General features: G+C 35.3%; 2 protein-coding genes across 3 annotated transcripts in view; one reads left to right on the top strand and one right to left on the bottom strand.

Moving 5' to 3' along the window:
• Positions 1–478: 478 nt before the first annotated feature.
• LOC123534927 (ribosomal RNA small subunit methyltransferase NEP1-like) lies at positions 479–10,085 on the bottom strand. The gene is made up of 6 exons (XM_045317409.2): positions 9,910–10,085; positions 6,998–7,099; positions 6,004–6,145; positions 4,646–4,704; positions 1,843–1,992; positions 479–646 (listed from the first exon to the last, which is right to left on the bottom strand). The coding sequence occupies exons 1-6, from the start codon at positions 10,018–10,020 to the stop codon at positions 533–535; spliced, it is 678 nt and encodes a 225-aa protein (XP_045173344.2). The 5' UTR covers positions 10,021–10,085; the 3' UTR covers positions 479–532.
• Positions 10,086–10,200: 115 nt separating this feature from the next.
• LOC123534926 (uncharacterized) overlaps positions 10,201–27,120 on the top strand; it is a 46,370-nt gene continuing 29,450 nt past the window's right edge. The window contains exons 1-10 of one of the 2 annotated variants that reach the window (XM_053519821.1): positions 10,201–10,446; positions 11,835–11,945; positions 12,417–12,619; positions 14,845–14,891; positions 16,888–17,066; positions 20,272–20,388; positions 21,073–21,234; positions 22,219–22,278; positions 23,269–23,369; positions 26,090–26,122. In XM_053519821.1, the coding sequence (XP_053375796.1) occupies positions 10,411–10,446; positions 11,835–11,945; positions 12,417–12,619; positions 14,845–14,891; positions 16,888–17,066; positions 20,272–20,388; positions 21,073–21,234; positions 22,219–22,278; positions 23,269–23,369; positions 26,090–26,122 (1,049 nt within the window). In that variant the 5' untranslated portion in view covers positions 10,201–10,410. The remainder of the gene's footprint in view (positions 10,447–11,834; positions 11,946–12,416; positions 12,620–14,844; positions 14,892–16,887; positions 17,067–20,271; positions 20,389–21,072; positions 21,235–22,218; positions 22,279–23,268; positions 23,370–26,089; positions 26,123–27,120) is intronic. The other variant, XM_053519822.1, reaches the window with a different exon arrangement.

Below are 27,120 nucleotides of genomic sequence, written 5' to 3'. Positions count from 1 at the left end.
AAGGATAATACTGGGACTGGTCAGCCCAGCGTCAATATAATGTTACTTGGGTGGGGTGTTGTGTAATGTTTCTGTGGCGTGATATTCTAGTATTTCAAGTTGGGCATTGTGCTCACTGCTACAATTAAGTAGACACCATCGTTATATGACAGAAGTTGAATGATGAAAAAGAGGCTAAACACGAACACGCACTAAATGCCTCATGCATACAGAGCAAATACTGGTATGCAAATATTTGGGTTTTGATTTAAGTATTACCCGGCTTGTATTTGCTGTTAAGATGTGTTTTAACACATGGTAGACAGTACATCTACACATTATGGCCAGTTTTCTGTGAAGTTCCAGCCAATTCTGCCAAATGATAAAAAAGGAAATTAACGTAAGATTTTTGTCATGCATAAATGAACAAGTGCAATTCTATGAGCCCAGCAGCTCATGAAGCACTGAAACATAATAAGAAAGAAAAAATAAATACAAATAATGTTTTACATTCTTTAATAATAGTATAATAATACATTAACATAAAATTTGATCACATGACACCCCATTTCTCTTCAAAAGCATTACAAAGTTTTGCACAAGTCAATGCAGCTGACAGTGGGTAATTGCTGATAGAGTATTCTTCCTCTGTATAGTCTGCATCAATCTGTAACACAAGTAAGTGAAGCATTTATTCTAATATAAATAAGGAAGTACTGGTAAACTTAATTAATGGTTTGTCTGATCAATCTGTAATATATATTAAATAAAACATTTTAACAATTTTGTTTGTTTGTTTTGGGCTCAATGCCATTTTTCAACAGTATTTCAGATATTTAATGGCGGGAAGTTAACCTAACCAGTGTTCCTGGATTCTGTACCAGTACAAACCTGTTCTCCGCAAGTAACTGCCAACTTCCCCACATGAATCAGAGGAGGAGGACGAATGATTTCATACACAAGGTCTTTCATCAAATCGTCGCGGAGAACTTATGCCCCACCCGGGAATCAAACTCGCAGCCCCACAATATGTAGACCAATGCTCTCCCTATTGAGCTAAGTTGGCGGGCCATTTTTTTTTTTAAATGGAGGGTTTTGCAATATATTAGTATTTCCTGTATACTCTTTGTTATATCAGGGATATAAATAAAATGTACACAGCTAAATGAAAGGTGTCGGTGATATCGATCAGTTGTCCTGCATAAAATCCAACAAAGCCATACTCGGTCTGTAAGTAACACTATTTAACTTAACCCTTATCATGCTGGACACGACTGATATTGCATTTGCGACCATTGTAGATCATGCTTAGCCTGCACATCCATGCAGTCTGATCATGATCTGCACTGTTCGCCATTCAGTCTGTATCTTTTTGGTAAGCACCCCTTTTAACAATTAATGGTATTGTCCAAACTGAACCAAATTGAAAGACGGGACAAGTTCATTATAGAAATTTAGCAGGGTAAGGGTTAATGAGAGCGATAAAGCACTTATGGAAGAGGTTTCCTGTAACTGGCATTTTTACATGAAAGCAGTATGACAACTGCATGATTACTTAAATGAGAAGGTATTTACTAATGATGTAAGCTGTCAGTTAATATATCCCGAGACCATGAGAAAAAATCCTTTTAAGGTTTTATTTCTGGGACAACTCTCAGAATTCACTACTGTTTAAATCTCGACTTAATTTTCCTTGATGGCAGCAGAAGACGATGAGCAGAACACTTACATTTCTGGACCTGCTAAACTACAATGTAAGTTTTTACTTTTTAAGATTTAAAAAGTTAGTAAATCTTAAAAAGGTCCTCAAGCCCAACCATATAACCTTTTACTCTGAAGTCCTAGTTTTGATGCTATACTTACACTACCATGTGCCATAGCTCCTACCACTAACACTATAGGTTCATCAGCAGGAACTAACGTTCTTGGATCTACACACTGCTCTGCTTTAAATGACATGCCGATCTTTTTACATCCTATAGGAAGATGATCTGTCACTGGATTCTTTATAACCTATAATAAATTGTGTAAGAAGCAGAAGAAATTAATATTAAAGTACATAGTTACTGTGAAATCATTAATATTAGTTGGGGACTAATTTTCGTTGTTGAGTCAGTTCACAAAATTTAAACCCAACAAACAAAATTCACATTCATTTTATGTTCAAAAGAAATCATATCCCCATGAAATTACTGTTTTGACCAAAACCATGAAATTTCATGCCCATGAAATTGAATGATCTTACATCTTCAACACATCTTAAAAGACACATTTTCATTATCTGAGTCTGGCATAAGGCTGTGTATCAAACATTGGTATTCAAACACTAAAAATGCCTTGATGTGGAAGGTTCCTAGTTAATCAAGGTGTCCATCCGTAACGGAAATAAAGCTGGTAACCAAAAATGTTTGAAACCTGCCATATAACTCCAAAGTTGGGGAAGGAGATGATATCATTTTCCTAGAGACCATTCAATAACATTTAATACTATATAATACTACAAGAGATCACAGAGTGATCTTGGCACCTACCAATGTGCCATTTTTGAGTGTTCCAAATTTCAAGACTTATTGACTAGCTCAAGGTCAAATTTCATGTGCATGTGGTATATCGAAAGCTGTAGCTTGAGAAATGTGAAAGTAGGTCACTACATCAATTTCAAGGACAAAGTTCTTTGTACACAAAACTATGCATGTGCATCAAGTTTGAAGGCTGTAGTTTTGAGAAATTTGAAAGTAGGTCACTAGGTCAATCTTAAGGTCAAAGTTTATTTCGGTACAAAAAACTATGCAAGTGGTCCAAATTTGAAGGCTGTAGCTTGAGAAATGTGAAAGTAGGTCACTAGATCAAAATCAAGGTCAAATTACACTTCAGAACACAAATCTATGCATGTGGTCCAAATTTAAAGCCTGTACCTTCAAAAATGTGAAAGTAGGTCACTAGGTCAATGTCAAAGTTCATTTTGGTACACAAAACTATGCAAGTGGTCCAAATTTGAAGGCTGTAGCTCGAGAAATGTGAAAGTAGGTCACTAGGTCAAAATCAAGGTCAAATTTTATTTCGGAACACAGAACTATGCATGTGGTCCAAATTTGAAGCCTGTACCTTCAAAAATGTGAAAGTAGGTCACTAGGTCAATGTCAAGGTAAAAGTTTTTTTCAGTGCACAAAACTATGCAGGTGGTCCAAATTTGAAGGCTGTAGCTACAGAAATGTGAGAGTAGGTCACCAGGTCAAAATCAAGGTCAACTCATGTCAAGGTTCATCTTGCCACTCAAAACCATACATGTGGTCCAAATTTGAATGTTGTAGGTTATTGACAAGAAGATTTTAAAAGCTTTTCCCTATATATAAGTCTATAATTATGAACCATGTGACCCCCAGGGCGGGGCCATATTTGACCCTAGGGGGATAATTTGAACAAACTTGGTAGAGAACCACTAGATGACACTACATTACAAATGCCAAAGCCCTAGGCTTTGTGGTTTGGACAAGAAGATTTTCAAAGTTTTTCCCTATATATGTCTATGTAAACCATGTGACCCCCGGGGCGGGGCCATATTTGACCCTAGGGGGATAATTTGAACAATCTTAGTAGAAGACCACTAGATGATGTCACATACAAAATATCAAAGCCCTAGGCCCTGTGGTTTTGAATAAGAGGTTTTTCAAAGTTTTTCCCTATATAAGTCTATATAAACCATGTGACCCCCGGGGTGGGGCCATATTAGACCCCAGGGAAATAATTTGAAACATCTTGGTAGAGGACCACTAGATGATGCTTCATACCAAATATCAAAGCCCTAGGCTCTGTGGTTTTGGACAAGAAGATTTTCAAAGTTTTTCCCTATATAAATCTATGTAAATTATAGAAATAAACAAAGGGCCATAACTCACTAAATAATTGTTGAACCAATCTGATTTTCAGAGGGACAAAACTAGGGTACCAATACATCATTCTGACAAAGTTTGGTCAAAATCCCCCTAGTAGTTTCTGAGGAGATGCGATAACGAGAAATTGTTAACGGAAGGACAGACGGAAGGACGACGGACCACGGACGCAGAGTGATTTGAATAGCCCACCATCTGATGATGGTGGGCTAATAAACATAGAAGTATCAGTAAGTAGTGATGTAGTGAATCAACAATGAAGTTTGCAGGTCATAATATTGGAATTTTTTCCCAGGATGCAGCTTTCCTTCCAACGTGATATAATAACTAGAGCTGCTTTTGAGAAAAGTGCATGTCTCAAACAACTGCCTAATTATTTAGTGATTCAAGTGGTTTGGGTGAATGGTTCTCATCATTAATGTCTGGGGTTTCTTGATGGTTTGTACAACTGGACCCTGATCAGTAATGTCTTGGAGGTCTGGATGGTTTAGACGAGTGGACCCCGATCAGTAATTCAAGGGCCATAATTCCAAAGTGCCTGGGCCGATTTGGCTAGTTATCAAATTTGGCTGAGGTCTAATGGTCAAACATATTTTGTTTAACTTTGGTGAAGATAGGATGAGAAATTGTTCGACTTAGAGTGCGGACAAACTTTGTGACAGACAGACACACATACACACACAGAGACAGACAAACAGACTGAAGTAAATCAATATGTCTCCCACACCACTGTGTGGTGGGAGACATAATAACTGAAACGGCATAAAGATTTTTACCTTTAACAGTTTTTGAGGTCCGTCTGCTGCATGTATACTGAGCTTGTGAAGTAACTGAACTGAAAACAGTAAATTACATTCATTAGACAAGTGATTTCAGCAGTATTGTTTGATGAACAACTGACAAATACATATGAGCCATGTCATGAGAAAACCAACATAGTGGCTTTGCGACCAGTATGGATCCAGACCAGCCTGTGCATCGGCGCAGTCTGGTCAGGATCCATGCTGTTCGCTTATGGTTTTTCTAATTGCAATAGGCTTTGAAAGCGAACAGCATGGATCCCATGCAGTCTGGTCTGGATCCATGCTGGTCGCAAAGCCACTATGCTGGTCGCAATGCCACTATGTTGGTTTTCCCATGGCGTGGCTCAATTATTTATATCAGACATACAGTACATCATCACTAACACGAGCACCCAGTATCACCTGAGCAACACATGTTGTCCCCAGTAATATTCCTTATATTTTTCATGTTTTGAATTCTCGAAATACTTGATAACTCAAGAATTTTGCTCAGCCCATTTGGGACTTTGAGTGATCGATGTTTTACTGTACATATAAAATTATTTATTTTATAAATCATTACATTTAGGCAGCCTGTATGAATTTTTGTTTTTTTGTAATCATTGAAGAAAGTAAACTAGCCACATGAAAATTCATAAAGACATTCTTTATTTTTCAACTTGTGTTATTGTTAAGTTTTTTTTTATTTAATTCTGCTATTAAAACTTTGTACACTTGTTTATTAAACTTGACAAGTATAGAGACTAAGAACCATAAGTCTTCCTTGTAATTAGTTAGATGCAAAAAGTTTAACAAAAATCATTACATCACAAGCTAGTTTATAACTAGAGATGCTTTTGAGAAAAGTGCATGTCTCCCACAACTGCCTTGTTTGTTTGGATTGTTCAGACGAATGGTTCCTATCAAAAATGTCTAGTTTGTCCAGATAGTCTAAACGACTGGATCCAATCAGTAATGCAAGGGCCATAATTCAAAAGTGCCTGGGCGGATTTGGCTAGTTACTGAACTTGGCTGAGGTCTTATAGTCAAACACAGTTTGTTCAAGTTTGGTAAAGATTGGATAAGAAATGTTCAACTTAGAGTGCGGACAAGCTTTGTGACAGACAGACAGACACAAACACAGACAGACACAAACACAGACAGGAGTAAATCAATATGTCTGCCACACCACTGTGTGGTGGAAGACATAATTAAAGAGTCAGCTTATCCGAAGGTCACTTGCGAATGGTACAAACATGTTGTTTTTTTATTACTGACAAGATTCTAGCAAATTCATTCGATTATTGATTGTTCTAAGGTAAATAATCAAAATTAACATTGGAAAAAATTACCCATAAGTCCACAAAATCTGTCGAAAGTTCTTGGTATTCTTGTCTGTGGGTTGACCTCTATGAGAACATTTTTCTCTGTGTGTATATAAACTTGTAGCAAACCAGCTCTGTTTAATGGACTGTCAAGTAACATCAACAAACACTGAAATCAAGCAATGAAATTACAATTTAATATGCAAGCTAGGTAACCCAAAACTTTTTAAGTCTATGGTTTACTTTTCACGAACAGTATCATAGCTGAAAGCTTGAAAACTGGCGCAGTAAAACAAGATCAGAAAGTAAGCCAAGAACCACTGTACTTTGCATTTTATTAAAACTGCTGTCCTGTCTGTATCCTGATAATATGCTTTTGTTTTACAAGGTCTGTATTTACACATGATTTCAAGCCATATTTAAGAGACAGTCTTGTAACAAGTCATGTTAAATATACATTCATTATCAAGAGATTTTGTAGAAAAAGAACAGAGTGTAAAAATTTCAGCCCTTTTTGAACTCTGTTTTTTTTTTATTATGTAATATTTGTGATTGAACAAACTTGTCTACAGCACTATATTTGGCCTTGAACTGGGAAAACTTCTACATAACCATCTTTAAGCAGGTAAGTTATACCCATAATTCTGTCTTGCATATTGTCATAAAGTTTCGCCTTTGTATGATGGGCACTGTCCACAAAAGGCTGTGCTGTTGGTTTAATTTTACAATTTCTTTTCAGTGATTGCTAGAATAGATACATTGTTATTATGTGTTTCATGATCGAGGCAACATATATCACTGATGCAGTTGAAGTTTGCAAGGTAACTGAGGCAACACAAATTAAGCAAGCTGAAGAAAACAATTGAATAGGAGCTTGAAAAAGTTTTTTCTATGTTACCACCATTGATGCCAAATGCTTTGAAATTGCTTATTGCAAGTTAGCATTGCACAAGGAATTCTGCTGCAGTTTAGAATAGCCCTGTAACTGCAAACAAGCACTGAAATCTAACTGACAAAATACCTGATGGGTGATATCTGGTCGACATGTTGCAATATCTCTTTTAAACTTCTTTGCAATACTTTTGTGTTTGTCACAGTTGAGGAGTTCAAAGGTTTTGCCAACCTGAAATTATCAAGAAATACAGGATTCAATTCCATTGTGGTAGTACCTGTTTATCTAAAATGCACTTTTAAAGACACAGAAAAAGGTAGATTAGGTTTAGATATTTCCAAGAAATCCAAAGGCTTCTGGAAAACATGAAAGTTGAAAGATCCTGTCTTCTTATCTATTTTCAATACTGACCTGAATGTTGTCATAGCAAATACATATAAAAAGGTTTGCCATCACAATAAAAGAAAGAAAAACAAGAACAAATTATCCATACTTTATGGCCCTTTGGGAAGCCCTGAATAACATGCAGACAGACAGGGCTTACAAGCATTATTTCATTGCTTGGAAACAGAAAAACATGATTTTAAAAGTGCTCTTGATGCAGATTCCACCAAAAATGTCAAAGGGGCATAATTTTGGCAAATTGTAAGCCAGAGCAAATAAATCTGTCAAGCCAGGTCATCTCATGATGCCAAAGATGTCTGTAGAATTTGAAAAAAATGTCAAGCAATATCTGAGAACAAAACACTTGTTACTGTTTTTAAATTACTTCCTTTATTAAAGTCATTTAAGACTGAAAAGAAATTAAATGTAAACAAGAGCACCGCAATGCCGAGCAATATGCGCTCAAATGTATGACCTTTGATGCCTAAGTATGAATTGACCTTGAAGCAAACCATCCGAATCATGCGCTCTGCACGTCATCTCGATGTGGTGAACATTTGTGCCAAGTTTCTTTAAAATCCTTCACGCAGTTCAAGTTACAGTGGGGACACAAATCAAGGTCATATGACCTTTGACCCCTAAGTGTGACCTTGATGCGAGCCATCCAAAACATGCACTCTGCACATCGTCTCAATGTGGTGAACATTTGTGTCAAGTTTCTTCGGAATCCTTCAAGGGATTCAAGAGTTACAGAGTGGACATGCTTTGGCCCCTAAGTATGACCTTGACCTTGAAGCAAGCCATCTGAAACATGCGCTCTGCATGTCGTCTCAATGTGGCCAAGTTTCTTCGAAATCCTTTCAATCAGTTCAAGAGTTACAGAGCGGACAAAAAACCATTAATTAATGTTTAATCCCTGCAGTTATAAAGTTCTACAATAAACAGCTACGTTAAAAACATATGTAGTATAAAAAATATCTGACCACGGCACCTGAAAAAATACAGAATCAGAATCCACAGTCATAATATCATGAGAAACTAATGTCCAAGATAATGAATATTTGCTAATTAATATATCGAAAAACTTTGTTTTGTTTTTGTCTTTTAATTTTCATAGGAGATTTGCTTATAATTTTATGAGACCATTAGAAACAATGAAATTATGTGAGAAGAAGTCTCCTGCTGTTACATATACATGGAATGTATAATGTATATATATGTATATGCGTCTAAAGCCCTGGGGAATTATATTTACAATGTCAAGATCATTTAGAAGGATGTCTTTCTCGTCTATCGTGATACATCTTTGAGTCATCAACAAAAATTTTGACATCGCATTGTATTAAGTTTGGTGAGTCAAACATATATGATATGAAAAGTGCTTACCTTGAGGTATTAAACAATTAATTAATAGAAATGCCTAAAACTAAAAAAAGTAAAAGCTCAAAATAAACATCTTTAGACTTTCAAATTGTTACAGCGTACTCGCCTATTCCGAACCAGTCTGTAAATTGACTCATTTCCAAGCTTTAAAGCAGCCGTCGCGCATACGTAAAGAAAAACCGTAAGCTATGTTTTGGTTTTATATCTAATGCATTAAAGTAATAATTCATTGCTGGTAATAGTTCAAGTTATTCTTACATAATCCATATTTGCAACACTGTCCAAATGCTATATTTTTTCTTATGTGGAAATCTGACCAATGTAAACAAAAATGTCAGATTCAAGAAACGCTTACGTTTTAGTTTTTTAACGAAATGAAACGAAAGGGATATTAAAAAGAAGGAAATTTTACGCTCTTTCCAGTCATATATCCACATTAAAAACAACTTTACCATTGAGATGCCTAAAGAGGAAATATAGATGGCATACATTGTGCCTATTCCGAATCACACATTTTCAGTTCTGTTCTGCTGCAATAGCCTGCATGTTGTTTAAAGGTTGCAGAAAAAATGCCCATTCAATGTGTCCAAAATATTAATTTATGTTATTATTTTTACCCATTGCCAGATGTTAAAGGAAAAGGCAGAGGTCTTATTATACCATGTGACTATTTTATTCACACGAAGGACAAGACCGCCCACATGACTGTTTTAAAACAGCATATTTCAATAATGCCAGAGAAGTATGTCATGCCTATCGTTTTAGTCATTTAATTGGCCTTAAGTGCGATTATTTCTATTCCTAACATAAAATAATTTCAGTTTTCGATTCAAGATGGTAGTTTTATGTTGTTGTGGATAGTAATAAGAAAACAATTTCAGTTCATTTGTGGTGATTCGGAATAGGCGAGTATGACCCGGATTACGCACAGTACCTGTCTGATCAATTACAGAAACCTGTTACGAACAATGTTTTGTTTCGAATTTCTTTTCATGTTATTTTGATCGTGACATATTTGTCCAGCATTTAAGATGAAATTTATATTTAAAATATAAACTTGACGAAGTAAAACGATAAAAAATTAAAGACTGGTTCGGAAAGGGCAAGTTCGCTGTATTTCTAAACTCTCCAGTCAAGACTACATTTGCAGTTACATGTTCTCTGACATAACAGTTAATCAGTATTTAAGACAGCATTAGGTATCTGCAAGTCATTTGTGTAAAACTGGTTTATCTGAGTCGCGAAATCATATTTCATGTCTTATTATTTCATACCTTTACAGACTCAAGAGAGGATTTTTCTAATATGATGATTAAACGTTTTTCATTGGAAGTTTTGGGCACACTTTTGATGATTTTTTCCTTTTCTGGGGCTTCGGATGCCATTTTTATTTACTTTATTTTGATTTTCACGTGTTTACAATTTTGGTAAAAATCCGAACATATCCAAATGAAATGAAGAGTTCGGACAGTCGTCAATGTAAACAACTGCAATTTCTTTCGTTTTTAACGATAAATACAAGTAAAATTTGATACATCTTTAGTATAATATAAGTTATCTAAATCAATAAAAATCAATAAAAGTAATATGAGCAAGTAGTTTTCATCAAACCGGATATATTTTCGCGTTACATTTTTGGCTAACTATTAGGATTTCCGGATAAATTTCTTATCCGAACCAGGACTGCTTTTTTGGATAATAGCACTAGTGAGTAACATATTGCAAATAATTGCATGATAGCATTAGTTTAAGGCCTTCTGCACAATTTTTCAAGGATGTCACGACCAGGCGGTACAAGAGGGAGCGGCAAGGTAAGTATCTATAATTACATTTTTTTGTTTTTTTATATCTTAGTCAAAATTGGGAAAAATATACTTTTTTGAGCAGAGGAATACTTCAGGTACCAGCAAAGTAAATTGATTAATGCACTCATTGGTGTTGTAAATAATCATTGTATTAACTGATTCAGACAAAAAATACATTTCTTCTACTGGATAATAATTTATATTAAGGTAATTGAATTTGCTTGTTTATCATATCAGGTAAATGTCAGATTGTTACTTTATAATATTTTGATTTTGCTTACTTATTTTTTTTTTTTCAAATTTGCTATAAAAAACAATAAAAGAAATTAGTGGTAAGGCCATAATAAGTTAATTCCTAGATTATAATCCAAATTTTGTTTAAAAAGGAGGTGGGGGTAGAATTTTATTTTTTATTTTTAAAACAACTTACGCAGGGGTTCCACTTAACCCAGGAGTAGGGATTTCGACTGTTGATATAAGCAAATGTGTACATGCAGACTCCTAGGATTTCAGATGAAGCCAAGTGAAGGGTCCTTTTTATCAACATGAGATATATTTCAGTTTAAACTCACAAAAACAAGCCTTTTATATTCAAAATGACAGCTATTTATATATAAATCGCACCCCTGAGTACAAGGCAAGACAGTCGGCAAAACAGAATAAAGTAAAAACAAACTTGTAGACTTTCTTTTTTACTCTCATATTACAAATTATCAACGATTCAACATTTTATTTAATAGCTGGATCAACCTGCATTTGACAACTTTGTGATGAACCAACTTTAGACCGACCAACAAACTCTTGTATACAATTGGTTTCGCCATGATCATTCGACGTTTTGTGATCTAGACTGCCTGAAATAAAGTCATTGTATAGGTTCAGTAATGAGTTAGCATCGGAATAATTGCATACAAACCAGTCTTTGAGAGTTATTTCACATTGAAAAACCACTACGCGATTATAAAAACCATAGTGAAAGTTGTTATTTTACAACAATGCTCTTCAATCAGAGGAGCGCAAGTTTAATTTGCGACACACACTTTATCATGTTTATTTTGCAGCAGCATTAAAACAAATATATGGGACCCTTCCTCCGCGGCTTGTACATTTTTGGTTCCTTTTTTGGCATAAAAAAGAGGGGGCAGACGGGGATGATAATCTAGGAATTAATTTATTATTGCCTAAGGTTTGAAGGCATATCACAGAATAAAGAGAATAAAATATACATGGTTAGATTCCATCTTATATTAAGTGAATATATCCTTTTGACAGTATCCATACGCAAAACAACACCATTCTTCACTGAGTCAGATATATGGTAGTGTGATACATTAAAATATTGATCCACCACTAGCTGTCGTAATAAACATCAATAAATTTCTTCTTTTTAACAGAAAGGTCAGACTCCAGGCACATCTGGGACAAGACAGAGCAGGGCAGGGTCAATCAGGTCTGGCATGACTCCTATATCTGAGGGTGATGATGCAGAAACGCTTGGAACTGAGGTATAAATGTCTTTTATGATGCTTATTATGTGTCTCACAAATTGTGGGAAGAAATAAATGTCTTTGGTTCAACATTAATCTGTCTGTTTTTTTTGTCGTAAAACTGTTACCACTCTCTATCTTTTTATCCCTATTTATACAAATGACACATATCATGACATCTAGATTAATGTTGTTTAATTTTGCTTCTTTGTTGATATCAGCTTGTTACCATTTTTATTAGTGTAGCGGTCAGATAACGTACCTAGTGTTCCTTCAGTCTGTGTGAAAACCATACTAAGTCTTGTTCTTCCAAAGTAACTATAACTACATCCTCACAGGTTGAGGAAAAATAAGTTAGATTTATTCTGTTCTGCCAAGTCTGTGAGGAGAACACTGCCATACCTAGAGATCAATCTCAAAATTTCTAAATTTCTAATATTGTTTACTCCATTCTGGGCAGATGGTTTAATTTTGAATTTATACTTTCAGCTGTCTGCAGTGATGCCTAGAAAGAGGTATCAACCTCCTCCTGGCTACTACAGTCCATCATTGGCAAGGTTCGAGCAATACCTGGAGGACACCCAGGTCCAGGTGATCTTCAGAAAACTTCTTCATATCCTTCTCAACAGACCGGAGCTTCCGTACAACCCTTACCCAGGATTCTATGGGAGGTTAAGGGTTCACCAAGAAAGGTAACAATGCATTCCTGTAGACTGGTAATGACAACTGACAGTGTCAGTTTAATTAAATATTGTATAAGTAATTTTGGCATTCTATAGTTGTCACGTAAAAGACTAGTATTAATTGTGAAAAAATGTCAAAACTACCTATGAGAATATATAACTGCACAGAAATTTGCAGTTGTCATTATGGGTGCTCTACATGGAGACAAGCAAAGTTGAGAAGTTATTTCCTGAAAAAGATGTCATTTCTCCAAAATACAACATGTTAGTGAAGAAATCTTGATAAATAGAACTTAAAAATTATATTTTTTCAACAAAACATCCTGCAAGTCAGTGCTTTTTATGTGACCATTCATTGAGCAAAATGAGCTTTTCTGCAACATTCATTTTGCATTTTTTTATGAAATAAGTCTTTCACTGATATAACAATGCTTATTTATCCCCCCACCAAAGGCGAAGGGGATATTAGAAATGCTCTCCGTCCGTGCGTCCGTCCGTCCATGCGTCTGCAACGATCTTTGTCCGGAGCATAACTCCAAAAGTACCGGAGGGATTTTCTTCAAACTTCATACACTGATAGAACACATTGGGAGGAAGTGCACACGGGGGATATTAGAAATGCTGTCCGTCCGTCTGTGCGTCCGCAACGATCTTTGTCCGGAGCATAACTCCAAAAGTACCGGAGGGATTTTCTTCAAACTTCATACACTGATAGAACACATTGGGAGGAAGTGCAGCATGCAAGAACAATAACTCTACCTTGCCTATTTTTTGAGTTATTCCCCTTTATCTTATTTTCTTAAAAAAAAATTGTCCGGAGCATAATTCCAAAAGTACTGGAGGGATTTTCTTCAAACTTTATACACTGATAGAACACATTGGGAGGAAGTGCAGAGTGCAAGGACAATAACTCTACCTTGCCTATTGTTTGAGTTATTCCCCTTTATCTTATTTTCTTAAAAAATTTTGTCCGGAGCATAACTCCAAAAGTACTGGAGGGATTTTCTTCAAACTTCATACACTGATAGAACACATTGGGAGGAAGTGCAGTGTGCAAGAACAATAACTCTACCTTGCCTATTTTTTGAGTTATTCCCCTTTATCATATTTTCTTAAAAAAATTTGTCTGGAGCATATCTTTTTCATGCATAGAGGGATTTTGATATAACTTGGCACAAATGTTCACCACCACGAGACAGAGTGTCATGCGCAAGATCCTGGTCCCTAGGTCTAAGGTCAAGGTCACACTTAGAGGCCAAAGGTCAGATACAAGAATGACTTTGTCTGAAGCATTTCTTCTTCATGCATGGAGGGATTTTGATGTAACTTGGCACATTTATACACCATCATGAGACGAAGTGTCATGCGCAGTTCCCTTCTTTAGAATTACTTCCCTTTGTTGTTACTTTAAATAGCTTTTATTGTAACTTTTTCATTACTAGTCGTAGGGAAAAATCAAGACCACTTTTCTGTAGTACAACATGCATAATACATCCAATTTTGGGGTGTATTTTGACCAATCTCTACCTGGTAAAGATTTTTGTGTGGACTTACAATTTTTGTTTTTGTTTTTTTTTTGTTTTTTTTTAAGATTAACTTCCCTTAGTTGTTACTATAAATAACTTATATTGTAACATTTTTATAATTGACCATAGGGAAAAAACAAGACCACTTTTCTGTGGTACAACATGGATGTAACTTTCCAATTTTAGGTGAATTTTAAGAGATCTCTACCTGGTAAGGAGTTTGTTCGTGGACTTAGAAAAACAAAAGACTTACAATGATTACTAAACAACCACAAAATTAAAATTCCATTTGCAAATACAGCTGCTAGAGTAAAGAAATTTGCTGTGACGGGCTTATATTGTGACATTCTGGCACTCTTGTTCCCTGTTAGCTTTCCATTCCTTCTTTTTACAGTAGCCATATAGAAAAACATCATAGCTATACTGTTCATGAAAATTAATAAAATTTAGCAGTAAACCACCTCACCACTGACTTATTCTTTCTTCCACATCTTTAAAACCCCTGGTGCGGACCACAACTAAGTGGTTCTTCAAAATTTTCCCCAAAATTAGTACTTTCAGACACTAACTTGCCAGGAACTTTAGCCTTCAATTATAATATGCCCGGCGGGGGGATTGGCCATGTCTAACATGGCTCTTGTTTTATATTTAATTAAGTAAAACTATGTATTGTTTTAAAACTTTTAATATGTGGTTTGCCTTTTTCAGATTCCATCTTGAAAAGCATCCAAGGCAGAGAATCCTTGCATCCTTGAGTAAGTCGTACTTAACCTTAGCCTAATGGGGACAAGTGGTTTTGTCTTTGTGACCAGTACAGGCCACATCTGTGCAGTCTGATCATGGTCTGCACTGTTCACTATTCTGTCAGTAAATTTTCAGTGAACACCCCTTCGAATAATAAATGTTAAATTGAATGATGGACCAGTCCATTTTAGTAATTTAGCAGACTAAAGGTTAATGTGTGCATAATTTAAGATATATCTATTTTTCTTAAATTTTAAAATACTTTAGGTGATATGGTTTTCAAATTGAAAGTCAAAATTAAAACAGAATTTTGATTGAAATATTTTTTAGCTCACCTGTCACATAGTGACAAGGTGAGCTTTTGTGATCACCCTTCGTCCGTCATGCGTGCGTCCGTCCGTCAACAATTTCTTGTCTGCATGATAGTGGTTTCATTTATGATTTTATTTTAACCAAACTTGCACACAACTTGTATCACCATAAGATCTCGGTTCCTTTCTTGAACTGGCCAGATCCCATTATGGGTTCCAGAGTTATGGCCCCTGAAATGTCCAAAATCAGCTATTTTGACCTTGTCGGCACAATAGCAGCTTTATTTATGATTTGATTTTTACCAAACTGGCACACAACTTGTATCACCATAAGATCTTGGTTCCTTTCTTGAACTGGCCAGATTCCATTATGGGTTCCAGAGTTATGGCCCCTGAAAGGACCAGAAATAGCTATTTTGCCCTTGTCTGCACAATAGCAGCTTCATTTATGATTTGAATTTAATCAAACTTGCACAAAACTTGTGTTGCCATAAGATCTCAGTTCCTTTGTTGAACCGGCCAGATCTCCTAATGGGTTCCAGAGTTATGGCCCCTGAAAGGGCCAGAATTAGCTATTTTGACCTTGTCGGCACAATAGCAACTTCATTTATGATTTGATTTTAACCAAACTTGCACACAACTTGTATCACCACAAGATCTTGGTTCCTTTCTTAAACTGGCCAGATTCCTTCATGGGTTCCAGAGTTATGGCCCCTTAAATGTCCAAAATTGGCTATTTTGGCTTTTGCAGCCATATAGAGACTTCATTTATGGTTTTATTTGATACAAACTTCCAAAATATCTTCAACAACAATAAATCTTGGATTCCATGACAAATCAGATCCAATCGTAGTTTCCAGAGTTATTTTATATCTGATTACCTCCCCTGATTGTAGTCAAAATGGATTTATATCAGTAAGTATTTACAGGACTTATTTGAAATTTCATTATTGTCATTAGTTGGACCGAGCCAATCAGGGTAGATAACTATGGACTGATTTTATGTCAAATTACCTCCCTTTATTTCAAATTAAAATGGGTATATCTCCGTAACTAATGAAGATACTGATCTGAAATTTCATTTATGTCAACAGATTTATTTGGCAGATCCTTCTTTTGTTAACTTACAATAGTTTTCTTTTGAATTACTTCCCTTTTACATTACTATAAATAGCCTATTTTTAGTAACTTTTTTATTATTGGCCGTAGGGAAAAACCGAGACCACTTTTCTGTGGTACAACATGGATGGTACCGCCAATTTTTAGGTGTATTTTGACATATCTGTACCTTGTAAGAATTTTGTTTTTCTTTTTGGTTAAATTTCTTTCCTTTGTTGTTCCTGTCCTTTGGACTTAGATATTTTTTCTGAGGACCTTCTTGTCCTCAAGTGCAATGATAACTGGTAAGCGATATAGGGCCATCATGGCCCTCTTGTTTAGTATACAGTGCACATATAATTTTCTTTGGTTTCATTTAGTTCGCCTACTGTATCTGTATGTCACATTGTACTTGGCAGTAAAAACTATGGCCTGCTTTAATCAACACAACAACAGTTATGTTGATTGACAGTGATGGCTTGGGGAATGTTTATGTTGCTTGAGTTAAAATGCTAATGAGCAATAAAAGGCAATTTTTTTTCCAAGTGATTAATTCGGAGAAAATACAAATAATCCAAGATGATCTCATTTCTTTCAGGAAATATTCTGAAAGACACATACATACAGAACTTGTACACCATCCAGAACTACCAGAATGTTTGGGGTTTGAGTAGTATTTTACGAGTGGTCAATCCTGATGGACTTGAGAAGTATCGTTGGTTGATAAATGACATTACACCAAAACTTGACCAGTTGCCGTCTTTTGAAGGGTTTTCTGTGAGTTTTTTGTAATCCATAGATTGAAATATATTTATTGCTTATAATACTGCCTCGAATATATTCAAAGCTTTACATGCAAGCAAAATCACTTGGTGCTTGCTTAATACCATGCTTGAATAGACACCAAGCCATTTTCCTTGCACATAAAGCTTTGAATGTTTTAGAGGCAGTGGCTGTACACATTTTCGTAAAACAATAAGTAGTAAGTTTGTCAGCATTTTATATCGTCATTTATACAAAATCAAAGCTACAAATTGTTTGTACATAGTAATATGTATTAATACCTCACTGACCAACTTAAGAGTATGATTAAATCTGTGCTAAAGTCCTCCCATGAACAGAGACAACTACTTGCTTCAATTCTGTTTTAAGTATTTGGAGTGTTTAATATCCTGTGGTCACCTTTGTTCATAGAACTCCTTTTTAGCTCCACTATTCGGAGAATAGGGGTGCTATTCTACTTGCCCCAGCGTCAGCGTGTCACTTTCTTGGTTAAAGTTTTTCGGCAACCTTTGTTTTTCTTTGTTACTATTGCTTCTATCTTACTGTAACTTCATATTAACATTGTTCAGCATGCAGACAAAGTATGTGCAGGGGCTGGGCCCATTATACCCAAGGTCAAGGTCACCAAGGTGTTATACTTAGGTTATTTTTAAGGTTAAAGTTTTTTGGCAACCTTTGTTTTTAGCTCACCTGTCACATAGTGACAAGGTGAGCTTTTGTGATCACCCTTCGTCCGTCGTCAGTCCGTGCGTCCGTCCGTGCGTCCGTGCGTGCGTCAACAATTTCTTGTCTGCACGATAGTGGTTTCATTATTGATTTTATTTTAACCAAACTTGCACACAACTTGTATCACCATAAGATCTCGGTTCCTTTCTTGAACTGGCCAGATCCCATTATGGGTTCCAGAGTTATGGCCCCTGAAAGGGCCAAAAATAGCTATTTTGACCTTGTCTGCACAATAGCAGCTTCATTTATGATTTCATTTTAACCAGACTTGCACAAAACTTGTGTCACCATAAGATCTTGGTTCCTTTCTTGAACTAGCCAGATCCCATTATGGGTTTCAGAGTTATAGCCCCTGAAAGGCCCAGAATTAGCTATTTTGACCTTGTCTGCACAATAGCAGCTTCATTTATGATTTTATTTTAACCAAACTTGCACACAACTTGTATCACCATAAGATCTTGGTTCCTTTCTTCAACTGGCGAGATTCCGTTATGGGTTCCAGAGTTATGGCCCCTGAAAGGGCCAGAATCAGCTATTTTGATCTTCTCTGCACAATAGCAGCTTCATTTATGATTTGAATTTAATCAAACTTGCACAAATCTTGTGTCACCATAAGATCTTGGTTCCTTTCTTGAACCGGCCAGATCCCCTAATGGGGTCCAGAGTTATGTCCCCTGAAAGGGCCAGAATTAGCTATTTTGACCTTGTCTGTACAATAGCAGCTTCATTTATGATTTGACTTTAACCAAACTTGCACACAACTTGTATCACCACACGATCTTGCTTCCTTTGTTGAACTGGCCAGATTCCATCTTGGGTTCAAGAGTTATGGCCCCTTAAAGGTCCAAAATAAGCTATTTTGGCTTTTGCAGCCATATAGAGACTTCATTTATGGTTTTATTTGATACAAACTTCCAAAATATCTTCAACAAAAATAAATCTTGGATTCCATGACAAATCAGATCCAGTTGTAGGTTCCAGAGTTATTTTATGATCTGATTACCTCCCCTGATTGTAATCAAAATGGATTTATATCGGTAAGTACTTACAGGAATTATTTGAAATTTCATTATTGTTATTAGTTGGACTGAGACAATCAGGGTAGATAACTATGGACTGATTTTATGTCAAATTACCTCCCTTTATTTCAAATTAAAATGGGTATATCTCCGTAACTAATGAAGATACTGATCTGAAATTTCATTTATGCCAACATATTTATTTGGCAGATCCTTCTTTTGTTCACTTACAATATTTTTTTTTTTTAATTACTTCCCTTTTACCTTACTATAAAAGCTAATTTTTAGTAACTTCTTTATTATTGGCCATAGGGAAAAACCGAGACCACTTTTCTGTGGTACAACATGAATGGTACCTCCAATTTTTAGGTGTTTTTTGACATATCTATACCTTGTAAGAATTTTTTTCTTCTTTTTGGTTAAATTTCTTCCCTTTGTTGTTCCTGTCCTTTGGATTTAGATATTTTTTTTGAGGACCTTCTTGTCTCAAGTGCAGTGATAACAGGTGAGCGATATAGGGCCATCATGGCCCTCTTGTTCTGTCATATCTTTGTTACTATTGCTTATATCTTACTGTAACTTCACATAAACATTGTTCATCATGCAAACAAAGTATGTGCAGGGGCTGGGCCCATTATACCCAAGGTCAAGGTCACCAAGGTGTTATACTTAGGTTATTTTTAAGGTTAAAGTTTTTTGGCAACCTTTGTTTTTCTGTTATATCTTTGTTACTATTGCTTATATCTTACTGTAACTTCACATAAACATTGTCCAGCATAAAAACAAAATATGTGCAGGGGCTGGACCCATTATACCCAAGGTCAAGGTCACCAAAGTATTATACTTAGAATTATTTTAATGTTAAATTTTTTTGAAAGCTTCGTTTATAGACATATCTTTGGTCCTTTAAAAGATAATGACTTGAAATTAAACATATTTCTTTATAATCATCATTTGCGTGTGTGATTACAATCCCCGTAACTCTAATTGTATTTTTGACAGAATTATGCCCCTTTCATACTTGAAGTTTTTTGGCAATCTTCGCTTTCTGGATATAACTTTAGTACAATATAAGATAATGACTTGAAACTTAAAATGTATCTTTATCATTATCATCTGCATGTGTGGTAACAATCCCCATAACTCTGATTTGTATTTTTGACCAAATTATGCCCCTTTCATACTTAAATATTTTTACAAACTTTGTTTTCTGGACATAACTTTGGTACTATATATCTTCCTTTTAAAGTAGAGGTCTCTTATTGAGACATAAATTCATTTTACTGTCAAATCGCCGAATGGTGGAGCGCGCTGTCTTATGGACAGCTCTTGTCTTTTTTGGTTCTAAGAAGAGTGGTGCTAAATATAAGTATCTTTCTCTTGTATATTTTTATGGAATAAATTAATGAAATGATATTCATACTTATTTGCTATATGTATTTCATGTTTTGTAGAATCAAGTTATGGTAGCCCTGATTGGACCATGTATTTTTGATGGCTCATTTTATCCCAGTGTTCATAATGTGCAGTTTAGGTTAGAATATCTTGTTGCTGGGCCGGATGTTGAAAAGGTAATAAATTTTCTTTGATCAAATTAAACATTTAAGTTATGTAAAGCAGTGGTTTCCATCACAACAAAGGTATAAGAGAAGATTTTTCAAATCTCTTCACACGGCCAGGGAGTGAACCCATGACCTCCAGTACTCAAAGTGGGCATTCTACCATTAGGTGAATGGGACAGTGTATATGTGAATGTATGACTGCATAAATTCATTGATACTTGACAGATGTAAAACAAAATCATCTTTTATTGGAAGTTATAGTTTGTATTAGGTTGAACACTTTTTTCAGCAAGACTGTAGAGAAAGCTTTTTTGCTCCATAGTAGTAAAAGGTATAAAAAAATAGTATCAGTTGTGAAATGATTATCAGTTACTAAAAAATGTCACTGGATTTTATCAGAACTCTTATTTTTAGCAATAATTGACAGCTTCCCAGTAAGGATTAGGTGAAGCATACATGACTTCCTTTCAAATATTTACTAAGTTCTTACCCTACAGTTGAGCAAATACACCACTTAAATTGGTACTCAGTTGCTTTCCTTTTGAAGTGGTAAGAACACCTTCTGTCTGTCACTTACAAACTGCTTTAAACGATACTCAGCTAGATGGCAAGGCATTAAACATTAACTTAGTAATCATATCAGTTTGCAGTGACATGGCATTTTTTTTTAAAATATGGTTTCTTGTATTTTAGGGTATATCAATATATGTGAACAGTTTGATGAAGGAGATAGATGACATGTTTAACAGTGAACATCATTTCCTACTGGGGGTAAATGTCCCCTCCATGAGTCTTACCAACCCTGACATGTGGGTAAAACACTACTGGGAACCAGAGAAAATACAGTCTGAAAAAGTAGGTATCAGATACTGAATATACACTAGATTTAACATTTACTGCACCACTTGTGAAATAATTGCATCTACTGTTCACTGACATTTTCTTTACTGTACCTGCCTATGTAAGGCAAGGTTTTCCCAAACTGAGGGACAACAAATCTTTGACAATTCACAAAAATGACAATTTCTCAAAAACCGTTACATATATGAGCCGTGCCAAGAGAAAACCAACATAGTGGGTATGCGACCAGCATGGATCCAGACCAGCCTGCGCATCCGCGCAGTCTGGTCAGGATCCATGCTGTTCGCTAATAGTTTCTCCAATTCCAATAGGCTTTAAAAGCGAACAGCATGGAGCCTGACCAGACTGCGCGGATGCGCAGGCTGGTCTGGATCCATGCTGGTCGCATACCCACTATGTTGGTTTTCCCATGGCACGGCTCATATTGCTTTGAAACCTTTTAGGATGTTCCAAAAACTCATTTTACACCCCCCATGGTGAGTTGTTGTGCACCTCAACTTAATCAAAATTTTAATTTTTGCCATAGTGTTAAAAATATAATGCGAGTATAAAACTCCCTAGCATGAGTCTAGTTGCCCTTGCGCGAGACACTTTCTGGTGGTGGCCTTGTTTACACAGGTGGCCATGTTAGATCATTTTTCTTGCAAACAGTTTATCATATTTTCAACCAATTATTTAGCCTAACCAATGTTTTGTCCCTCCAGCCTTGTTTCTATTAACTTCAGTACTCTATATACTGTAAAATCATTTAATTTCGTGGGCACAAAATTTCGTGGTTTTTGTCAAGACAGCAATTTCGTGGGGATATGAATTCATGGATTTCAACTTTTGAACATAAAATGAATGGGAATATTACTTGTTCGTTGGGATTAAATTTTGTGGATTGACACAACCACAAAAGCCACGAAAATTAGTCCCCCGCGAATATTAATGATTTCACAGTATACGTTATTGCCATAATTCTGTGTTATATTTCAGGAAACGTTTCTGCAGAAGATAAGTGATGCAGTTATTGGTAACAGATATATCTTTGTCGAGGTAAGTTGTTGCAAAGAAAATGCTGCCAAAATATGAAATCAGCATAATTCCTCCTCCTCAGCTTAATTTCATCATTTAAAGAATGCAACTACTGCATATTTAGGCTTGTAGTCATAGTTTACTATAACAAGGTTCTATACATATGGTTTAGACCGGAACATTTCTTCCAGAAAAAGTAAGAATGCAATGCCAACAATTAGAAGGCATATGAGGCTGTCAAAGTATCTTTTGAAATGAGTTGCTCAAAATTTTGGAAACAAAAAAAGAATAACGCATCTTCTTCGCACTGAAACAAACCAATACGCTCGATTCATTTATCAAGTATGTGTAATTATCTCCCTTTGCTATGTCTAACTCGGAAGATTTAAGAAAACTTCCAACTTGAAATCTTTTACAGGAGTAAGCCGTCCATTAACTTAGGATAGAATACATTTGACATGTGAATCATTTTTAAATCTTGACTGATTACCTGCAAGGTTGACTCAGTTTGTAGACCTGAAAACTACCAAAGTATGAAGTCATTTGCCTTCCTCAGATTTATTAAGGGAAGTTGTCAGTTACATGCAGAGAACATGTCAGTAGTGATATAAAAACCATGCCATTGATAAAATTAATAGACTACTTTTCTATAATCTAAATAATGCAATGAGCTGACTTGGAGGTTATCATTTATCAGAGCTGTTTTAAGCTAATATCCTTTTGAACTTGAAACTAGCAGAGTTTTAAAAAATGATAAATTATTATGATAATTTACCAAAGATAAAATCTGGAGTCACTTCACAAAATTATAGCAAGTGACACAAGCAGAGAATTATCGATTCTAAACAATTGTATTGAACCATGTAAACAACTTGATTTGATTGATTAATTTCATTTTACAAATTTGCAAACATTTAGTGACAACGTAGTAAGCTAATATCTGACACTTTTGTTCAAGCTAAAAATGTAAATTTTATACATTTAAATAAGAATCTGACTTTTGCATTTTAGTGTATCTTTCTTCTGAACCCATCCTATCCATCATATATAAGGGGAGAGAAACAGTATGGATTGAACTTTGTGGAAGTTGTTGATGAAATGCGGGAAGAAGGGTATGTTATTGTTGTTTATTTCTATTCATGGAAATACGTCAGAGCTCATTGGAAAGTTGTTTCTTTATAAAACTGAAAACTGGGAAAGCATGCAGAAAAGTATTCGGTTTCTTCATAGTCAAGTATTTACGTCACACACAGCAACTAGTTTTATTAGCTCAACTATTCGAAGAATAGTCTAGCTATTCTACTCATCCTGGCAACCGTGTCGGCGTCACACCTTGGTTAAGTTTTTGCATGCAAGTACATACAGCTATCATTTAAAGGCATATAGCTTTGAAACTTATTTTTTCTTTTTCTAGGTCAATTACCAACCTCACTGGGTCAAGTTCCATAACTCTGACATGTATTTTGAGCAAATTATGCCCCCTTTTGGACTTAAAAAATTCTGGTTAAAGTTTTACATGCAAGTTACTATCTCCAAAACTAATGCAGATATTGAATTGAAACTTCACATGTGCCTTCGGGGTTATAAAACTAGTTGATAGCATCAAGTCCCATAACTCTGATATGCATTTTGGTCAAATTATGTCCTCTTTTGAACTTAAAACTCTTTTGATTTTTAACATTTTAGGTAATATTTTCCTGCTTCTGGGACAATATTGCGAATAGTCGAGCTTTGCTGTCTTACGGACAGCTCTTGTTTCTTTGCTGCTACTCTTTAGGAGGTTAATAAGCATAGACACATTGTTTTAGCATATATTTGTGTAGACACATCAGCTTGGCATACATTTGTGTAGGCACATTGTTTTACCCTATATTTGTGTAGACACATCATCTTAACCTAAATTTGTGTAGACACATCATCTAATATGTGCAGACCCATCATCTTGGCATATATTTGTGTAGACACATTATCTCAACCTATATTTGTGTAGACACATCATCTAATATGTGTAGACACATCATCTTGGCATATATTTGTGTAGACACATCATTTTGGCATATATTTGAGTAATGACACATCATCTAATGTATGTGTAGACACAGATTTTGGCATATATTTGTGTTGACACATAATTTTGGCATATATTTGTGTAGACACATCACCTAAGCATATATTTGAGGACATTTAGTATTTATAATGAGGAGAGGTTTGATATTTTTACAAAAAGTATGTAAGTTGTTGAAAATACTCAATGACAGTACGTCAATTTCTGTCTTGTCTAAAGCACTTAAAATGAAGAAGTGACACAACATCATAACAGTTATTTTTATGTGTAGCCCGTTTAAATTGTGATAAAATGTAGAAATTTGTTTTAATTTATTTTGTAATGACAGATAGGTAAATATGGTATACATGTTTTAGTTTTTAGCTCACCTGTCACATAGTGACAAGGTGAGCTTTTGTGATCACCCTTCGTCCGTCGTCAGTCCGTCCGTGCGTCCGTCCGTGCGTCAACAATTTCTTGTCTGCACGATAGTGGTTTCATCTATGATTTTATTTTAACCAAACTTGCACACAACTTGTATCACCATAAGATCACGGTTCCTTTCTTCAACTGGCCAGATCCCATTATGGGTTCCAGAGTTATGGCCCCTGAAAGGGCCAAAATTAGCTATTTTGACCTTGTCTGCACAATAGCAGCTTTATTTATGATTTGATTTTTACCAAACTGGCACACAACTTGTATCACCATAAGATCTTGGTTCCTTTCTTGAACTGGCCAGATTCCATTATGGGTTCCAGAGTTATAGCCCCTGAAAGGGCCAGAATTAGCTATTTTGACCTTGTCTGCACAATAGCAGCTTCATTTATGATTTGAATTTAATCAAACTTGCACAAAACTTGTGTCACCATAAGATCTCAGTTCCTTTCTTGAACCGGCCAGATCCCATAATGGGTTCCAGAGTTATGGCCCCGGAAAGGGCCAGAATTAGCTATTTTGACCTTGTCTGCACAATAGCAGCTTCATTTATGATTTGATTTTAACCAAACTTGCATACAACTAGTATCACCACAAGATCTTGCTTCCTTTCTTGAACTGGCCAGATTTCATCATGGGTTCCAGAGTTATGGCCCCTTAAAGGTCCAAAATTGGCTATTTTGGCTTTTGCAGCCATATAGAGACTTCATTTATGGTTTTATTTGATACAAACTTCCAAAATATCTTCAACAACAATAAATCTTGGATTCCATGACAAATCAGATCCAATCGTAGGTTCCAGAGTTATTTTATATCTGATTACCTCCCCTGATTGTAATCAAAATGGATTTATATCAGTAAGTACTTATAGGACTTATTTGAAATTTCATTATTGTTATTAGTTGGACTGAGACAATCAGGGTAGATAACTATGGACTGATTTTATGTCAAATTACCTCCCTTTATTTAAAATTAAAATGTGTATATCTCCATAACTAATGAAGATACTGATCTGAAATTTCATTTATGTCAACAGATTTATTTGGCAGATCCTTCTTTTGTTCACTTACAATATTTTTTTTTTAATTACTTCCCTTTTACATTACTATAAATAGCTTATTTTTGACATATCTATACCTTGTAAGAATTTTTTTTTTCTTTTTGGTTAAATTTCTTCCCTTTGTTGTTCCTGTCCTTTGGACTTAGATATTTTTTCTGAGGACCTTCTTGTCCTCAAGTGCAATGATAACAGGTGAGCGATATAGGGCCATCATGGCCCTCTTGTCTGTTAATCTTAAGGCTAAGTTTGAAGATCATAATAGTGTAACTAACATTCAACTGTTCGTTCATTAGAGGTAAAATCTACAGAAGACGAAGAAAGAAAAAGTGAGTGTACTTCACTGTCACTGTGGTAAAAGGGATACACAGTAGTCACGTTTAAAGTGTTTTATTACATGTGTTTCAGTGAATTGTCAAAATATTAGAGTGAAATATATCTGGTATTTTCACAGTGAAAAATTATTTTAAAAAACCTAAAAAAAATGGGTTAATTTAGTCAAAACATGAATTGTTCCACATGTAAGATCGAAATATATTTCACTCATGAACACCATAATTTACACTTGTAAAAATATTGCATACGGTGTTCCCACGGTGAAATATATTTTGATCTTACACTAAAACAAACAATTATCCTTTAAGTATACTTTTTATAAAGAGTCAAAATGGAGAAAAAAAAATCATTAATAATAATGCAGTGTAGAATGAAAAAAATGCATCAGTTTAGGCATTGAAAAGAACAACCTGTACTTAAACTTTAGGTTGATAATATGAAAAAGAGTCACATGAGCATAATTATAACCAAACCTGACTATTTGAGGAAGCCACCTGAAACTGCAGCTATATAAAATACTCCATTTAGCATTATGGGAATTTTGCATATATCTTTTACATAAGGTATGATAATAGTATGTATCTGCTTTACAGTCAAACCTGTGCTAAAGACCACCTTTTAATAAAGACCACTGTTATCGAACTTGCTTATAAAGGCCACTCTTCAGACTTTTCTTCTCCCATTTGACAATGAATACAGTTGAACATCGTTCACTTGAACTCTGATAATTCGTACACCACTTCCGCTTGAATCTCATTGTCAGGTCCCGGCAAAATATCCATATATTACATATTTTTCGATGGCTTTATCTACCGTTAACCCGAACAAATTTTGTTTGTCCCATTGAGTTTGAGCGAACAAAGTTTGACTGTAGTGTAAATTTACCTAATGTAAGTGACCATCTGTCCACAAAGACCAGTTTTTTCATTTCCCAAGAGTAATCTTTGCAGACAGGTTTAACTGTGTTTGTTTGTAGGAACCATTGAAATGC

The sequence above is a fragment of the Mercenaria mercenaria genome, chromosome 12 (genome assembly GCF_021730395.1).
Source record: "Mercenaria mercenaria strain notata chromosome 12, MADL_Memer_1, whole genome shotgun sequence".
In the NCBI taxonomy this organism is placed as follows: Eukaryota; Metazoa; Mollusca; class Bivalvia; order Venerida; family Veneridae; genus Mercenaria; species Mercenaria mercenaria.
Note: the sequence above shows the minus strand (reverse complement) of the source record. Positions and strands in the feature narration are given on the sequence as shown.

Excerpts from the sequence above, each read along its gene's own strand:
- LOC123534927 (XM_045317409.2), bottom strand. The coding sequence starts at position 10,020 with ATGGCATCCGAAGCCCCAGAAAAGGAAAAAATCATCAAAAGTGTGCCC. Across the intron at positions 6,146-6,997 it reads GACCAGATATCACCCATCAG|TGTTTGTTGATGTTACTTGA; the intron begins GTATTTTGTCAG and ends GCTTGATTTCAG. Across the intron at positions 4,705-6,003 it reads CAGATTTTGTGGACTTATGG|TTCAGTTACTTCACAAGCTC; the intron begins GTAATTTTTTCC and ends TACTGTTTTCAG.